The 12,065-nt window shown below is 48.5% G+C and overlaps 5 protein-coding genes across 5 annotated transcripts; all 5 read right to left on the reverse strand.

Annotated features, from left to right (window-relative positions):
* Positions 1 to 82: 82 nt before the first annotated feature.
* Positions 83 to 484, reverse strand: I302_108066 (uncharacterized protein; the record flags this gene model as incomplete). Its single annotated transcript, XM_019194161.1, has 1 exon — positions 83 to 484. One exon carries the CDS (start codon positions 482 to 484, stop codon positions 83 to 85), a length of 402 nt encoding a protein of 133 aa, XP_019044284.1.
* A 1,460-nt stretch (positions 485 to 1,944) lies between these two features.
* Positions 1,945 to 2,841, reverse strand: I302_108067 (uncharacterized protein; the record flags this gene model as incomplete). Its single annotated transcript, XM_019194160.1, has 1 exon — positions 1,945 to 2,841. One exon carries the CDS (start codon positions 2,839 to 2,841, stop codon positions 1,945 to 1,947), a length of 897 nt encoding a protein of 298 aa, XP_019044283.1.
* Positions 2,842 to 4,396: 1,555 nt separating this feature from the next.
* I302_108068 (uncharacterized protein) lies at positions 4,397 to 5,254 on the reverse strand (the record flags this gene model as incomplete). Its single annotated transcript, XM_019194159.1, has 2 exons — positions 4,397 to 4,710; positions 4,849 to 5,254. 2 exons carry the CDS (start codon positions 5,252 to 5,254, stop codon positions 4,397 to 4,399), a joined length of 720 nt encoding a protein of 239 aa, XP_019044282.1.
* Positions 5,255 to 6,362: 1,108 nt separating this feature from the next.
* Positions 6,363 to 7,234, reverse strand: I302_108069 (uncharacterized protein; the record flags this gene model as incomplete). The annotated part of the gene is made up of 2 exons (XM_019194158.1): positions 6,363 to 6,767; positions 6,845 to 7,234. The coding sequence occupies 2 exons, from the start codon at positions 7,232 to 7,234 to the stop codon at positions 6,363 to 6,365; spliced, it is 795 nt and encodes a 264-aa protein (XP_019044281.1).
* A 1,105-nt stretch (positions 7,235 to 8,339) lies between these two features.
* I302_108070 (uncharacterized protein) lies at positions 8,340 to 11,646 on the reverse strand (the record flags this gene model as incomplete). Its single annotated transcript, XM_019194157.1, has 5 exons — positions 8,340 to 9,969; positions 10,032 to 10,353; positions 10,414 to 10,495; positions 10,561 to 10,648; positions 10,703 to 11,646. The coding sequence occupies 5 exons, from the start codon at positions 11,644 to 11,646 to the stop codon at positions 8,340 to 8,342; spliced, it is 3,066 nt and encodes a 1,021-aa protein (XP_019044280.1).
* Between the last annotated feature and the right edge of the window lie 419 nt (positions 11,647 to 12,065).

Below are 12,065 nucleotides of genomic sequence, written 5' to 3' on the forward strand. Positions count from 1 at the left end.
TGATCAGACGGAAGGCAGCGAGAGCTCGGTGACACCTTTCTCACAGGAAAAGAGGACCCGGTCGCCTCTAAGCTCTACTTCACTATGTTATTGCTGACTTGAAATCGCCCAAAAGACCTATAGTACCCCGAGTCCAGCCTTCGGCATCATCATCAACAACTTCAATCTGTTCTGCCATGCGCCGGTCCATGGAGAAGTAACGCTCGGGCTCAGAGGGGTGATCTGGATATTCGTTCGGAACGGTAACGACCAGATATTTGTTAGGAGTCTGAGGGTCTTTGATGAATCGTAGGGTTTGGCCGGAGATACCGTGATAACCAACCTCATTAAGAATCTCCGAAGATGCCCAATTGTTTGTGTCGTCGCAGTGTTCATCTGATAGGACATCTTCACAAGAGACTGTTCGTCCGAAAGTCTGATGGTACGGGTTTGGAATATATTTGATCATGACATCTGCTCTTCCAGATTCGGAATCCGTTCTCATCCTGTTCAGCCAGGGTTCGAAGGGACTTGTGTCCGACGGAGGGATCCCTGATAGTTGTACCGACTCTTCCAGAACGCTGTTGAAGTTGTTCCGGATCCGAATATGATAGTTGAGCTTATGCATTAAATTTCCGCTACAGGTGAAGTTGATCGGTGCGCAATTGCCCGTGGTGAGATTTGTGAGGTTGAGAGTGCACTTGACCTGGTCGGAATATGGATCCGGAGCGATAGTGATGGACTGACCAGTGATATTTCTGAAAAAGGCGATCGGGTCGGGGTCTTCTATCTTGCTCCGGCGATCGACGAGGTCACAGATGGTGGCGGAATATAGGTTGTCATCAGATTTCGTTACATAACTCAAGTATAGGTCCGCCGGGACGTCATTCATGCGTGTGCTGGAGTAATCAGGACACTCTAGTGTGCTCATGATGGGTGACTTGATTATCGGTGAGACAGAGTCTTAGTGATGTGAATGTTGTGTGTTTGAAGATCACGATGAACCTTGAATACAAATTCAAAGACGAATTTCCAAACGGTAGATCCCCAGTGACGGTTTTTATATGCGTTTTCTCGGTGGATGGAAGCGAGTCATTGGCAGGTGAAAGGGTCCCAAGCGAAGAAGTCATAGGACTAAGGTGAAAGCTACCCCCTCCGGTCACATCGGAAGGCCTTTGTACCACTGAAACACAAGTGAGAATTCTGTATGCTCCACTGGGAAGGCCCAGACATCATTGCACACCGCATTACATTATTCCTCGGCCTCACACCATGTGGTTTCGATGCTTCGTCCTCCCTGCATTCCCGTCGGCTAAGAGCACGATCACCTGTGGACTGTTCAATGTCGTGTGGCTCCGCCGAGATATCTCCGGAGTTGACCAGAACGTGGTGTGTGAAGGGTAACGTATCGATCGTAGGATCCCCAAACACTCTTGTGACTAAAGGATACACAATACGTGTTCAATGAGGTCATTGTGTGCGAAAGCTTGGGCGTGGCTCATCGTCGGCTTTGTTTCATTAATCGATGGGGTTGGAATCAGCTGAGCAGACAACTCGTAGCAGCTCACTGGTCACTTGGTACTCTAATGGACCGCTATCTGGATATCCTGTCTTCAGCTGCGAAGCTGTGCGATCAAGGCTTGCCGTACTTTTCTTTCGCTTGCACTCAACATAATTAGCCCCTATCTGGGCGGGTAGATCACTGTACATCTTGTGCGCTTTCTTTGGCCCATGACGGCAAAAAGGAGACGAAGACTAGGTCAAGCACCAAGCAATCAGGCGGTTATTCTTTTCCGAGATCTCCCTCCCACGATCACAAATGCAATCGAACAGCCACATTGATCGTGATATCAGAGTATACGTTCATAGCGAATATGGAGGCTAAGTTGGGTCTCAGGAATGATGCAATATAAAAGAGATACCTTCTTCGGCCACCAAGCCTCATGATCCCCGAAGGGTCATTTTCTAGATTCCGTTGTCTTCGGAATAATTGTCCACAAAGAGGCCAATGGACCCATGTGCCACTCCAAATTGGGAAGGGTGGTTTTCGGTGAGTTGCGTAAGCATCGCACGACCGGTCCAATAGTAATGGGGCTGATGTCTCGACGTCGTACGCCTGTTCTGTGTTGTCACGAGAAATTGATCGTCGTCGTGTAAGTGCTGAGTGAAAGTCATCGAGCTGTCCACAAAAGAACGTCGTACTTCTATGAAGTCTTCAGCTTCGGGCGATGTGTTTGCGCTGGGCTGTATATCATCACAAATTAGAGTTGGCACTTCTTGACCGTGATCGTTGGGCACGTTGTGCAACGAAAAGTGAAGCGCAACATCGACTGCCCTTGATCGTGATGCCGCATCGGGCATCACAGACAACAGCCAGGCAGGCTCGGAAGAGTTTGACCTTGGGATATTCGACAGACATGTATCGATCTGAATCGGAGGATCAATCCCACTGTTGTTTGCATACCACAATCGGTTTCCCAAATTGCTATCACTCGTGAATCTCCATTGAGGTCTTTCTGGCGGTCCTCCAGGATAATACTCATCGGGGACATCCACCGAGTAGTGATAAGTCCCATTAGGCTCGACATGGAAAAGCTTGATATCTTTGCCTATTATTCGCTGAAGGAAAGGGGAAGCGTCTGGCCTCGCGGCCCTCGTGAGTAAAGGTTCCAGTTTATCAAATCTGAAGGTGATACCACTGGTAGGACCCCGAGGTTGGATGTACGATATCTGGGTCGCTGTGGGAACTTGAGTCAGTGGAACATCATAATTGAGAGAGGATGTTCCATTGAAGCTTCCTTCTTGAGGGTGAGGGGATCCGGGCCTCCTATCTGTATCACCCATGATCACACGAGCGGCCATCTTACCAAGTCGTTATCGAGCAGTGTAAATGACCGATGAGTTGTCATCCGCTAACAACGTACTTTTATATCCATCAAGGCTTGATATCCTCTCAATTTCTCGAGTCGTTATTTGAAACAGCGAGCGTTATGACCGAGTTTTTGCCGGGACAATGCAGTTCCGTCCGCTTTTGGCTCCATTATCCGATAAAGGAGAGAAAGAAGGCGCTACACAGCATTCGGGATCTGAGGGCGAGTATGCCTGAAAGTCCTTTCTCGGGCTTTCCAATTTGATGTGTCTGAGATCAGCCGCAAAGATATAACCCGAGAGATGCCGCTCATCTCTGGCTGGAGGGCGGAGTAGGAGTCAAAATGGCTTCGTGTGTCTCCGTGCTCTCGGGTGTGAGTCGCAAGCAATCACACCAGACCGCTCCAAAGCTTGCTTTGTCCCAATACCCTCCGTGTTACCGCATAGTCACTTTTTTCCGCACTGCTTATCTCTAGCTTTTCGGTCTCAGAACAAGTCGAAGTGACGACATGGCAGTCAGTAAGCGAGCGATTGATGATAAGAACAAGTGTCGCTCAGATCTGACAATAACTTGGGAGGTATCCCTGCAACATCACGTTGGAAGGGTTGTATTGATGTCATCCCGTCATTACTATACATCTCGTTTCTCGAGTCCTGTCTACCGCGAGAACATGAGTCGTTGTCATGCCCCGTCACCCCACAGTGCATGACTCTTACGTAATCACCGACAATACCGCCACCCACACTGTCGACCGACAGTACCGGTACCGACATTGACGGACAACACTGCCGCAGGACATTCTGAAAGGTATATAAGGAGCCAAGTTCATAGACCATCTTGTACTTTTCCCCATCGATGAAATATCATATTTTACATTCAATTGACTTTTAAATACACAACCATCGCTGTCTGTTTACAAATAAACTCTAATCACTATTACATATCATAGTTGTCCACCATACTACAGGTTCCGTCACCCCTATAGTATCGGTCGTAACAGTCGTTCAGCGTGGACGTTCTGCTCTACGCGAAATGAAAATGAACGCCATTTCAAAATGGGCTTCGAAATTACTCCTACATGGAGTTCACGCCCCATGACACATCAGGGGTGTGACTGCCAGCTGTTGCAACACAGCCCCCGGGCATTCAGTCATCACCCCAAAACTTTGTCGGCAGCATCAGATTGACCTAATAAAATGTAAAGTGGATTTCTTGCCCATACCTCTTTGGTGACACGCGTAGTAAGAATGCCCGGTGGCAGGGGGCGTGGATTTCCATTTTGCACAAGTACTCAACCGTTACTGCCACCGAAATTTGCAACCCCTACAGGGGAACCTTGTTCTCAGACCAGGCGCAGATGGCTGCGATTCTCGAACGTACGGAGTACGAAGCTAACTCAAAATGGTCACCAAAGTTCAAGCGGATCTTGTCTTGATGTCGCCCAGTATTGGACGTGCAGCATAGCAATGCATAGCAGACCACGTGTAGAACCGCATCACCTTAAAGTGGAAAACACCAAAGGGTAACCAGCGTTCATGTCATCACCCTTCAGGAAGCAGGGAGCAATCTTCTAGCTTCATTGCTCTCTCGCAGCTTCCAACCCACTTTCCCTATAGTGGACCTGCCGTAATGATCCCTGTCCCTGACGGTGTCTTTAAATTTGTCGTCCACAGAAAAGACATAAACGGGGACCCTCCTTCCTATGGAAGTGGTAGACCTTTCATCGAGGGCAGATTCAGAGTCAGAATCGTATTCATCCTCCTTTTTTATCATCGGGTATAGTCCGTCTTCGTTCTTCTGGTTGGACATGATCCAGGTTGATCCCGCCAGTTCGGTGGCCAAAAATCTCATGGCCGATTCGGCTGAATAGTAAGACGGATCAGCTGCGCCGCGCTCGTGATATACTTGACATATCCTGAATCTTTCGTCTGGGGTGAGGTTGTGATCTTTATCCTCGCGCAAGGACCAATCAGACACCTCGACTGTTACCCTTTACAGACCACTGTCGACCTCATGCTTGGGATCGGCTACGTGTCGCGTTCTTCCGAAGAATGACCCTCGTATGGTATGTTCAATCGGGCCAGAAGACCGCAGAAATGATTGTATGATCTCGAAAGTCGCCTTATCGCCAAGGAAGCTTTTGTAATCGTCCAGGAACGGGCCCGCCAGATGAGTAAACGGGATCGGGTCAAGACAGTCTCGAGTGATATCTTGAGTAGTCAAAGCGGCAAAAAGGTTGCCTTCATGGATTAGATCTTGAGGGAATTGCAAACCGTCTTGGCCATGATCGAGACTGTCGTTGATAGAGCTAACCACGAAAGCGTCAGGAACTCGGGACCGCTGCGGACTTGCCCTGCGAAATGTGAGCGAGCCTTTGTATTTGTATTGCTCCCCCCAGGGACCCATCGAATGAGTTGTGTTGCTTGACATTGGAATCGAGCTTAGTATAGGGCGATGTATGGAGGTGAATCCGTGATATACAACAAGCTTTTTCACCGGGTACGGGAGTATGTGAGTGCGGCTTATATACTGAGCACAGGGTAAGGGATTGTTATACAACCGCCATCACCGAGTCCCTTGAACCCTCAAAGAGTCATCAGCCTTCGACGATTTCTGAAGGAAGGCAGAAACAAAGGGCGTGCTTAGTCCAGACCATGGGGAAACACGAAGGTCAAAAAAGAGGTGCAAGGCTTAGTTGTGTTCGAGCAGAAGGCGACAAGGATCCAGTCCAGACCGTAGGGCTCATGACTCGGCATTCTCCATTGAGATCTCCAACCTCGCAACATAAAAAGGAGTGCTAGGAAGAACGGCACCTCGAAAGGAGATAGTTATGTATGAGGTATCTAAAAAGGCCTCCAGAGGCAGTGCACGTTTTCATTCAGAGCCTGTCTCTACTCGCCCATTGATAAAGTGGCGTCTGCATCGCGCATATAATAAATTTGTGATGTCTGTCATGATCTTGGAGAACTGAGCCTTGGCATCCGAATGAAAGAACGCTCAAAGTGCATCTGTCTGAGTAACTTATGATTTACCCTTAGATTCGAAGCACAAGTCGTCCTAGTACTTGGGCCTTCCCCAACAGCTAGACCTACGGCACCCGTTCAGTGCGGCCTTTCGCTCACAAGAGCGGTCTAGGGTCGAAGACGTGGGATGAGGACTAGAGAATAATGAGGCTTATATGTTCCCCGACCTCACTCCCGTGCCACACTTGAATCATGCATCCAGTCTATACCCTTTGCTAACTTGCGGGCGAACTTCAATTATCTTCGCCTCGAATTGCCAAGACCTGATCTTGGTTCAAATAGTACAGCAGTACCCAGGTCTGCCACGACATGTACCCACCATCCTCATCATTCGGGCATCAAATCCTGTGTTATTTTTCGAAGGCTAAATATGCTGCAGGTAAGTGTATATACAAATCATGGTGAGTACGGTCGAGCGACAGTACCGTGTTAACAGGTCGGTCGAATGCTCCCCGAGGACAATCGTGTGTGACGATGAAAGGCATAGGACCTCAGAGAAGATTACACCAGCCAGACTTCTTCGACGACGAACCGCCAGCATCGAAAGACTTTTCAATGGATTCTCTCCCCTCATTACCAGTTCTGGCGTTCCAAGCGATTCTGCCCGACACAACCTTGGGATATGCCCCACTACTGTCTATGCCGTTTTTGAGGTCGTCGTCAACTGCGAAATCGGTAATTTCTTTCCCCTCATTGCCCAACGTTCGACCTGTGTGATACTCAGCTTGAAGCATGATGGGAAAGTATCCTTGCTTGTTTCTCTCGTTGGAGACATACCACCGTTCATCAGCAAGGCCTGTCGATAGGAAACTCTGAATTTGGCTCCCTGCGTCCGCGTCAGTGGGCATGATAGATTTGATACTGGTGAAGACCCTCGTCCCTTGGGTTAATTTCATCTGGACGTCCATGTTGACTTTCTCGGTACCTCCTCCGAGGGGTAGAGATGAACCCCCCAATGTCTTGGTCTGGCCACGAATGTCCCGGAGACGGTATCCTCAGTAGTCTCTGGACCGGCAGTCAAAAGCGATTTGATACCTTCGAAAGCTGGTCCATCGCACGAGAGCCCCTTGTAGGTCTTTGCAAAAGATCCTCCCGTATCTATGCCGAGGCGAATGAGACCCTCACTACTCTTCTCTGGGTACAAAACACTGCGAGTGGCAGACAAGACGTCCCCTGTCGTGAGATTATGCGGGAATGCGCTTCTACTCTCGGAGCCAATGGCATTGGCGGCACTGTGGGTATTGGTAGGCTGGAGGGTGAAACGGTTGGACTTTTCCGAGGGAAATTTACGGATGATAAGATCACCAGTATAGGTGTGTTCTTCACCTCGGTCAGTGTAATTGATCTGGGTGGCTGGTGACATGGATATTATCTGTTATTGTTTGATATAAGTCGATCGAGGATCGAGCAAAGATAGTTAATCAGTGTAACAAAATGATGTAGTTCAAGGAAATGAAGTTAAGAATAGAGAAAGAGATCGAAAAAGTGAGGGATGGGATGAGCCGCTATAAATAGGATTTCCTCGCCCTTTGCCTTCCTGAAGATACTGTACAATGTTCCCAAATCTGTGACTGCCCGGCTTCACGGGGTTTGTAAGAGGAGAGCCCAGACTTGAGAATCACAAGTAGCGCTTCTGAGTGACCTTCGCTCCTGGACTCATTGCTATCGCAGGTTTCGACTTCGCAAACACCGGCTTGACAAGGAGAACGAAGTATAGTCCGGGCCTAATGCATATGAAGCGGCTGTACTGATCGACCTCTTCCCACCAAAACGTCGAGTCTCAGTAGACAGGCCCGGCAATCGCGGAGGAGTCGATAATTCAGAAATATCGGTCAAGTACGGTGTGATAGTAGTATATTATAGTTCAGTCCCGATCAGATCGGGGACAATTCATTCTATCCATTTTGATTGCTCGCCGAATGGATTCTTCTGTATGGACGATGATTCCAACCCATGTCTGTATTGTCAGGACCTCGCTTTGCTTTCTTCGTTACATACCTTCGTCCCTGTTCCTTCGATTCTACAGACTGAGACCGATGTGCATCGCCATATCCTACGAGAACTCTCGTGCGTTGCTGTTATCTCGCTCACACGACCTTCTCATGCCAGGAAGGATAGCGACAGCTCTGACGGTATGCTAAATGACCATGATCCACAGATGTGGTGGGGCATGATATTTGTCCTATAAGTGTAGGATTTCAGGCAGCGAGATGCTCTATATATCTGCAAAATCCTCGTGGATCATATTATTATTTGAATCTTGATGACCATGAATTCTCTATAAATTCAATCTAATATTTACAAAATTAATCTATATGCTATACGCATAGCAGCCCTTCCCTAATTCCCATCTAACGTAACTCCTTGATATCTTAAATCCCTAAACTCGATATATACACTTACGCTAGCCGTGACCATCTCCTCATGGGCCTACATAGACAAAACCACCAGACTTGTGCCATCCCCATTCAACCCATCGTCACCTTAGTCCTACCACTCCCCACTCCCTCCACATGAGGTATCGGCACATCCCTCCACGACCCCTCATCCTCGTCCCAGATCCTTCTCATCCCAGCTTTGACCTTTCCTTTTCTCTCCCACTCGTAATACTTGTTTCTTTGTTTCACTATCTCCTCCTCGTTTGGGTGAGTCCTAGCAGCCGAACTAGCCATGGACAAGGTAGACTCGGGAATGTGATCGGGGTGGGGTCGATCAGGTAAGGGGGGAGGAGGGATAGCCTCATCAGATTGAGGTTTCGAGGATTGTTCACTTTGGCTATTATTAGATGAAGGGTTGATGATTACTATTTCAGGTTTGGGAACAACCCCATCGTTTCCGGTTTGTAGACCAGAAGCGGAAGGAGGATAATTGGCTTGAAGAGTATCTAGATCCATCGAATTCCTAGGTCCACCACCATGCCCCGATATACCCGATATCATACTCTGTAGATAACCCACACTACCATGTACGCTCTGAATGGCACTTCCCAGATCTACGATGTTGGTCCGACCCCTTCTTTCGGGTGAATCACTATCTTTCAATGGCATCGTCCCAACCATCATCTCATCGTCTTTATTGATTGGTTGACCCAGCACCAAAGGTTTGGTGACCGGATTAGCATGGTGCAGTTCAGATTGAGTATCATGCTCCCCAAACCCAAGTTCAGACTCGGGTGATGTTGATTCGAGTATACCCCTTGGCATTGCTGTTGCTGGACCTCTCGCGGTAGGCTGATCATCGTGGATAGGAATTAGTCGAACCGGATCGGTAGGAGCATCAGCGTATACAGACGAGCCGTTGGTTTCCCTCGATCCGTCTTCACCTGAAGTCCGACCGATTGGAGGAGAATAATGGTGTGTATGTCCACCTGTTGAATCGAACATCGTCACTCCCAGTTTACCGACGTTGGGAGGAGGGTCGATAAAGCTCCATCGTTCCGATGAAGTATCGGGATTCATCACTTTGAAGAGTCTATCTTCGGGTGGGGCGTGGTATGTGCCCTGAGCCGAGTGTCGACCATCAGCTGAATACCTGTCATTGCCATGACCACTCTCTGAAGGCTGTCTTGAGTAAGTACCATTCGCCGAGGTTGATCTTCTCCTGGTCAAAGAGTTCTTCTTCAATAACACATTCTTGTGCTTTGGTGTGGTGTTGGCTGATGCTGAAGGTGCAGCTAGGAGGGGTTTGGAGGATTCTCTACTTGCAGTTCTCTGTCTGGACTTATCGTTTGACGAGTTCCCCGCAGATGGGGGCGGGGGTTTATTGCCTTTGATAGGTGAGGGTGGTCGAGACTGACTGTTGACGACCGACGTCCAAGGGAGTTGTCGATTATCTGGATCTACCTCTCTAGGATCATCCAGATGATTTTGAGCAGGTACCGACGCCATGGGTGAAACGAGTACGGGCGACTCTGTACCGGCCATTGAGGGTGCTCGGGGAGCGTAGGAATCGACGACGGAGAGACCAGACGACGGCAGTGAAGAGAAGATGAGCACGTCTCGACCTTTGGCAATAGGGAGTAGAGGGATGGAGGCAGCAAGCTCGAAATGAAGGTTGGTGATGTTGTTGATGATGCCAATGAGGAGGTTTGGGTGTAGACTGAGGCTTATCCGTTAGCTGGTACTAACTCGCAGCAAGCCCTACACGAGAAGAAAGCTCACTTTTCCACGATCTTTCTTTTCACAGTCCCGCCTAGCCATCTCCTCATCCCATCTATCCAGAATCTATACACCCCATCATGTACCCACCCTTCCAATTTTATACCCCTCGGATCATACCCGTTCCATTTGATCTTGGGCGATTTGGATCGACTGCTGATTGAACCGTTGTTATCTGACGTGACAGTGACACCAGTGGCCGTTGTGCCGTCTCGAGCATGCTTATAAGACTTGGCAGGACTCGCGATGATGGCTTCTCGTAGGGCGGAGATGATAGCGGGTGTGACTTTTGGTGGAGGGGATATGAGCGATAATCTGTCAGGTACTGATACAAGTCAAATCAGCTTGTTTCTCCTCGGCATCCATCTGAGAATAATCAGCTAACATGGGATGGAGAGAGCAAAGAAGAGTGGAGGATTAATGGATGTTTCGGGGGAATAAGAGAAGAGCAGATTATGTGCGTCTTTCTGTTTTCAAGGCCATCGGTCAGCTACTGTGTACACATATGGCAACGCGTCGTCGTATAGCTGACCTTTGATCCTCCAGCTTGTACGTTCTCCACCAAGGTCCATCCATGTATTCCTATAATAGACAACAGAGCAATCAAGAGTCGTATCGAGCTATACAAGCACTGTCAGCTACTCTTTACGGGTATAGTAAATCGATTAGCTCACTCCAATTCTTGTGATCCCTTTCTTTTCCAGACCTTTCCCTCCAATTCAACCTTCCAGGTAAACTTTTCATCCTCTTTCCTCTTACTTAGGTTCTCGGCACTTTCGCTCCTCCCCATAATACCTTGATCCCTATTCTCCTGCAATACCAGATCCACTGCACTGATCGTACTAGGCGGGAAGCCTGTCAACCTCAGTCCCGAAGGTGGAGTGAAAGCCATTAAAGCGTGTTTGCTCTGCTGAGGCGGGGCAGTACGTATGAATTCGTCTCGGACCATTAATCCTGATCTACCCATCTGAGGGGAAGTGACCAGTTTGGGAGAGAGTGGGCGAGAGGTGAGAGGATGAAAGGCTGTTGATCCTCCCTCTGAGATACTTCTCGCATGTCCACCAGACCTTCCGATACTTCCATTAGGTATACTTGGAGCTTTGAGGGGTGTAAGTTGAGTGTTGAGCTTGGGTAGTTCTGGCGCACGATCCGCCCAGAGAGGTAAGGGAGGGGGAGCCTGGTCGAGCTGAGACATCGCTGCCAGGTATAGGTCTCTCTCCGATTTCGATACGTAGAGTGTTTGTATTCGATTAGGCTGAAATAGGATTGGCCGGAGTCTCTCCTCTGGGAGACCGGTCCATGCAGATGGAGGAGGGAGGGGAGTGACCAGATGGTTCTCTTCTGGTATAGGTATAGACGTGGTAGTTTGGTTGGATTGGTCAATGAGCTGTTTGGCCCGTCTTAAGGAGAACCAAGATCTTCGTTTTGGTTTGGGGTTGGTGGATGAGTAGGTGTGGGAGTTGTTCATGATTGATATTTGAGTGCTTGAGGTGGTGGGTGATAGGGCATTGGGCGAAGGTGAAGTGACGTCGATAATACCCTCTGGTCGTCTAGTCGGTTTATCTCTGGGAGTGTCCCGTGTGGTAGGGGATGGGGTATGATGTAGTTGATTGGTCATTGTTTGATGTCAAGTGATGAAATTGAGGGAGATGAAAGGAGGAAAGAGAGAGGAATGGAGGTGGAGATGAAGATGAGGATGAGGATGAGGAATGTTGAGTGAAAAAAGGGAACAGGGTCTTAGTACCTGTTTGTGAGTTGTTACTGTAGTACTGTACATCAGTACGAGTTTATTGTGTGCGTTTGTGTGTCATGTCATGTTATTGTACGCATTGATCACCTCTATGACGAATGAGTGATGTGTATCATGAACAAATGGGAATGTGTTGTAAATTGACTTGAAATGTACACGCCCTTGAGTCGTGTCGATCAGTAAGAATAACAGTATCATTCATGCTTATTCGGCCGGATACAGAGTGAGTGTATAACAAAGGAGGGCATGTGTGTGTGTGTGTGTGTGTGTGTGTGTGTGTGTGTGTG

Source organism: Kwoniella bestiolae, chromosome 7 (assembly GCF_000512585.2).
Source record: "Kwoniella bestiolae CBS 10118 chromosome 7, complete sequence".
NCBI classification, from domain to species: Eukaryota; Fungi; Basidiomycota; class Tremellomycetes; order Tremellales; family Cryptococcaceae; genus Kwoniella; species Kwoniella bestiolae.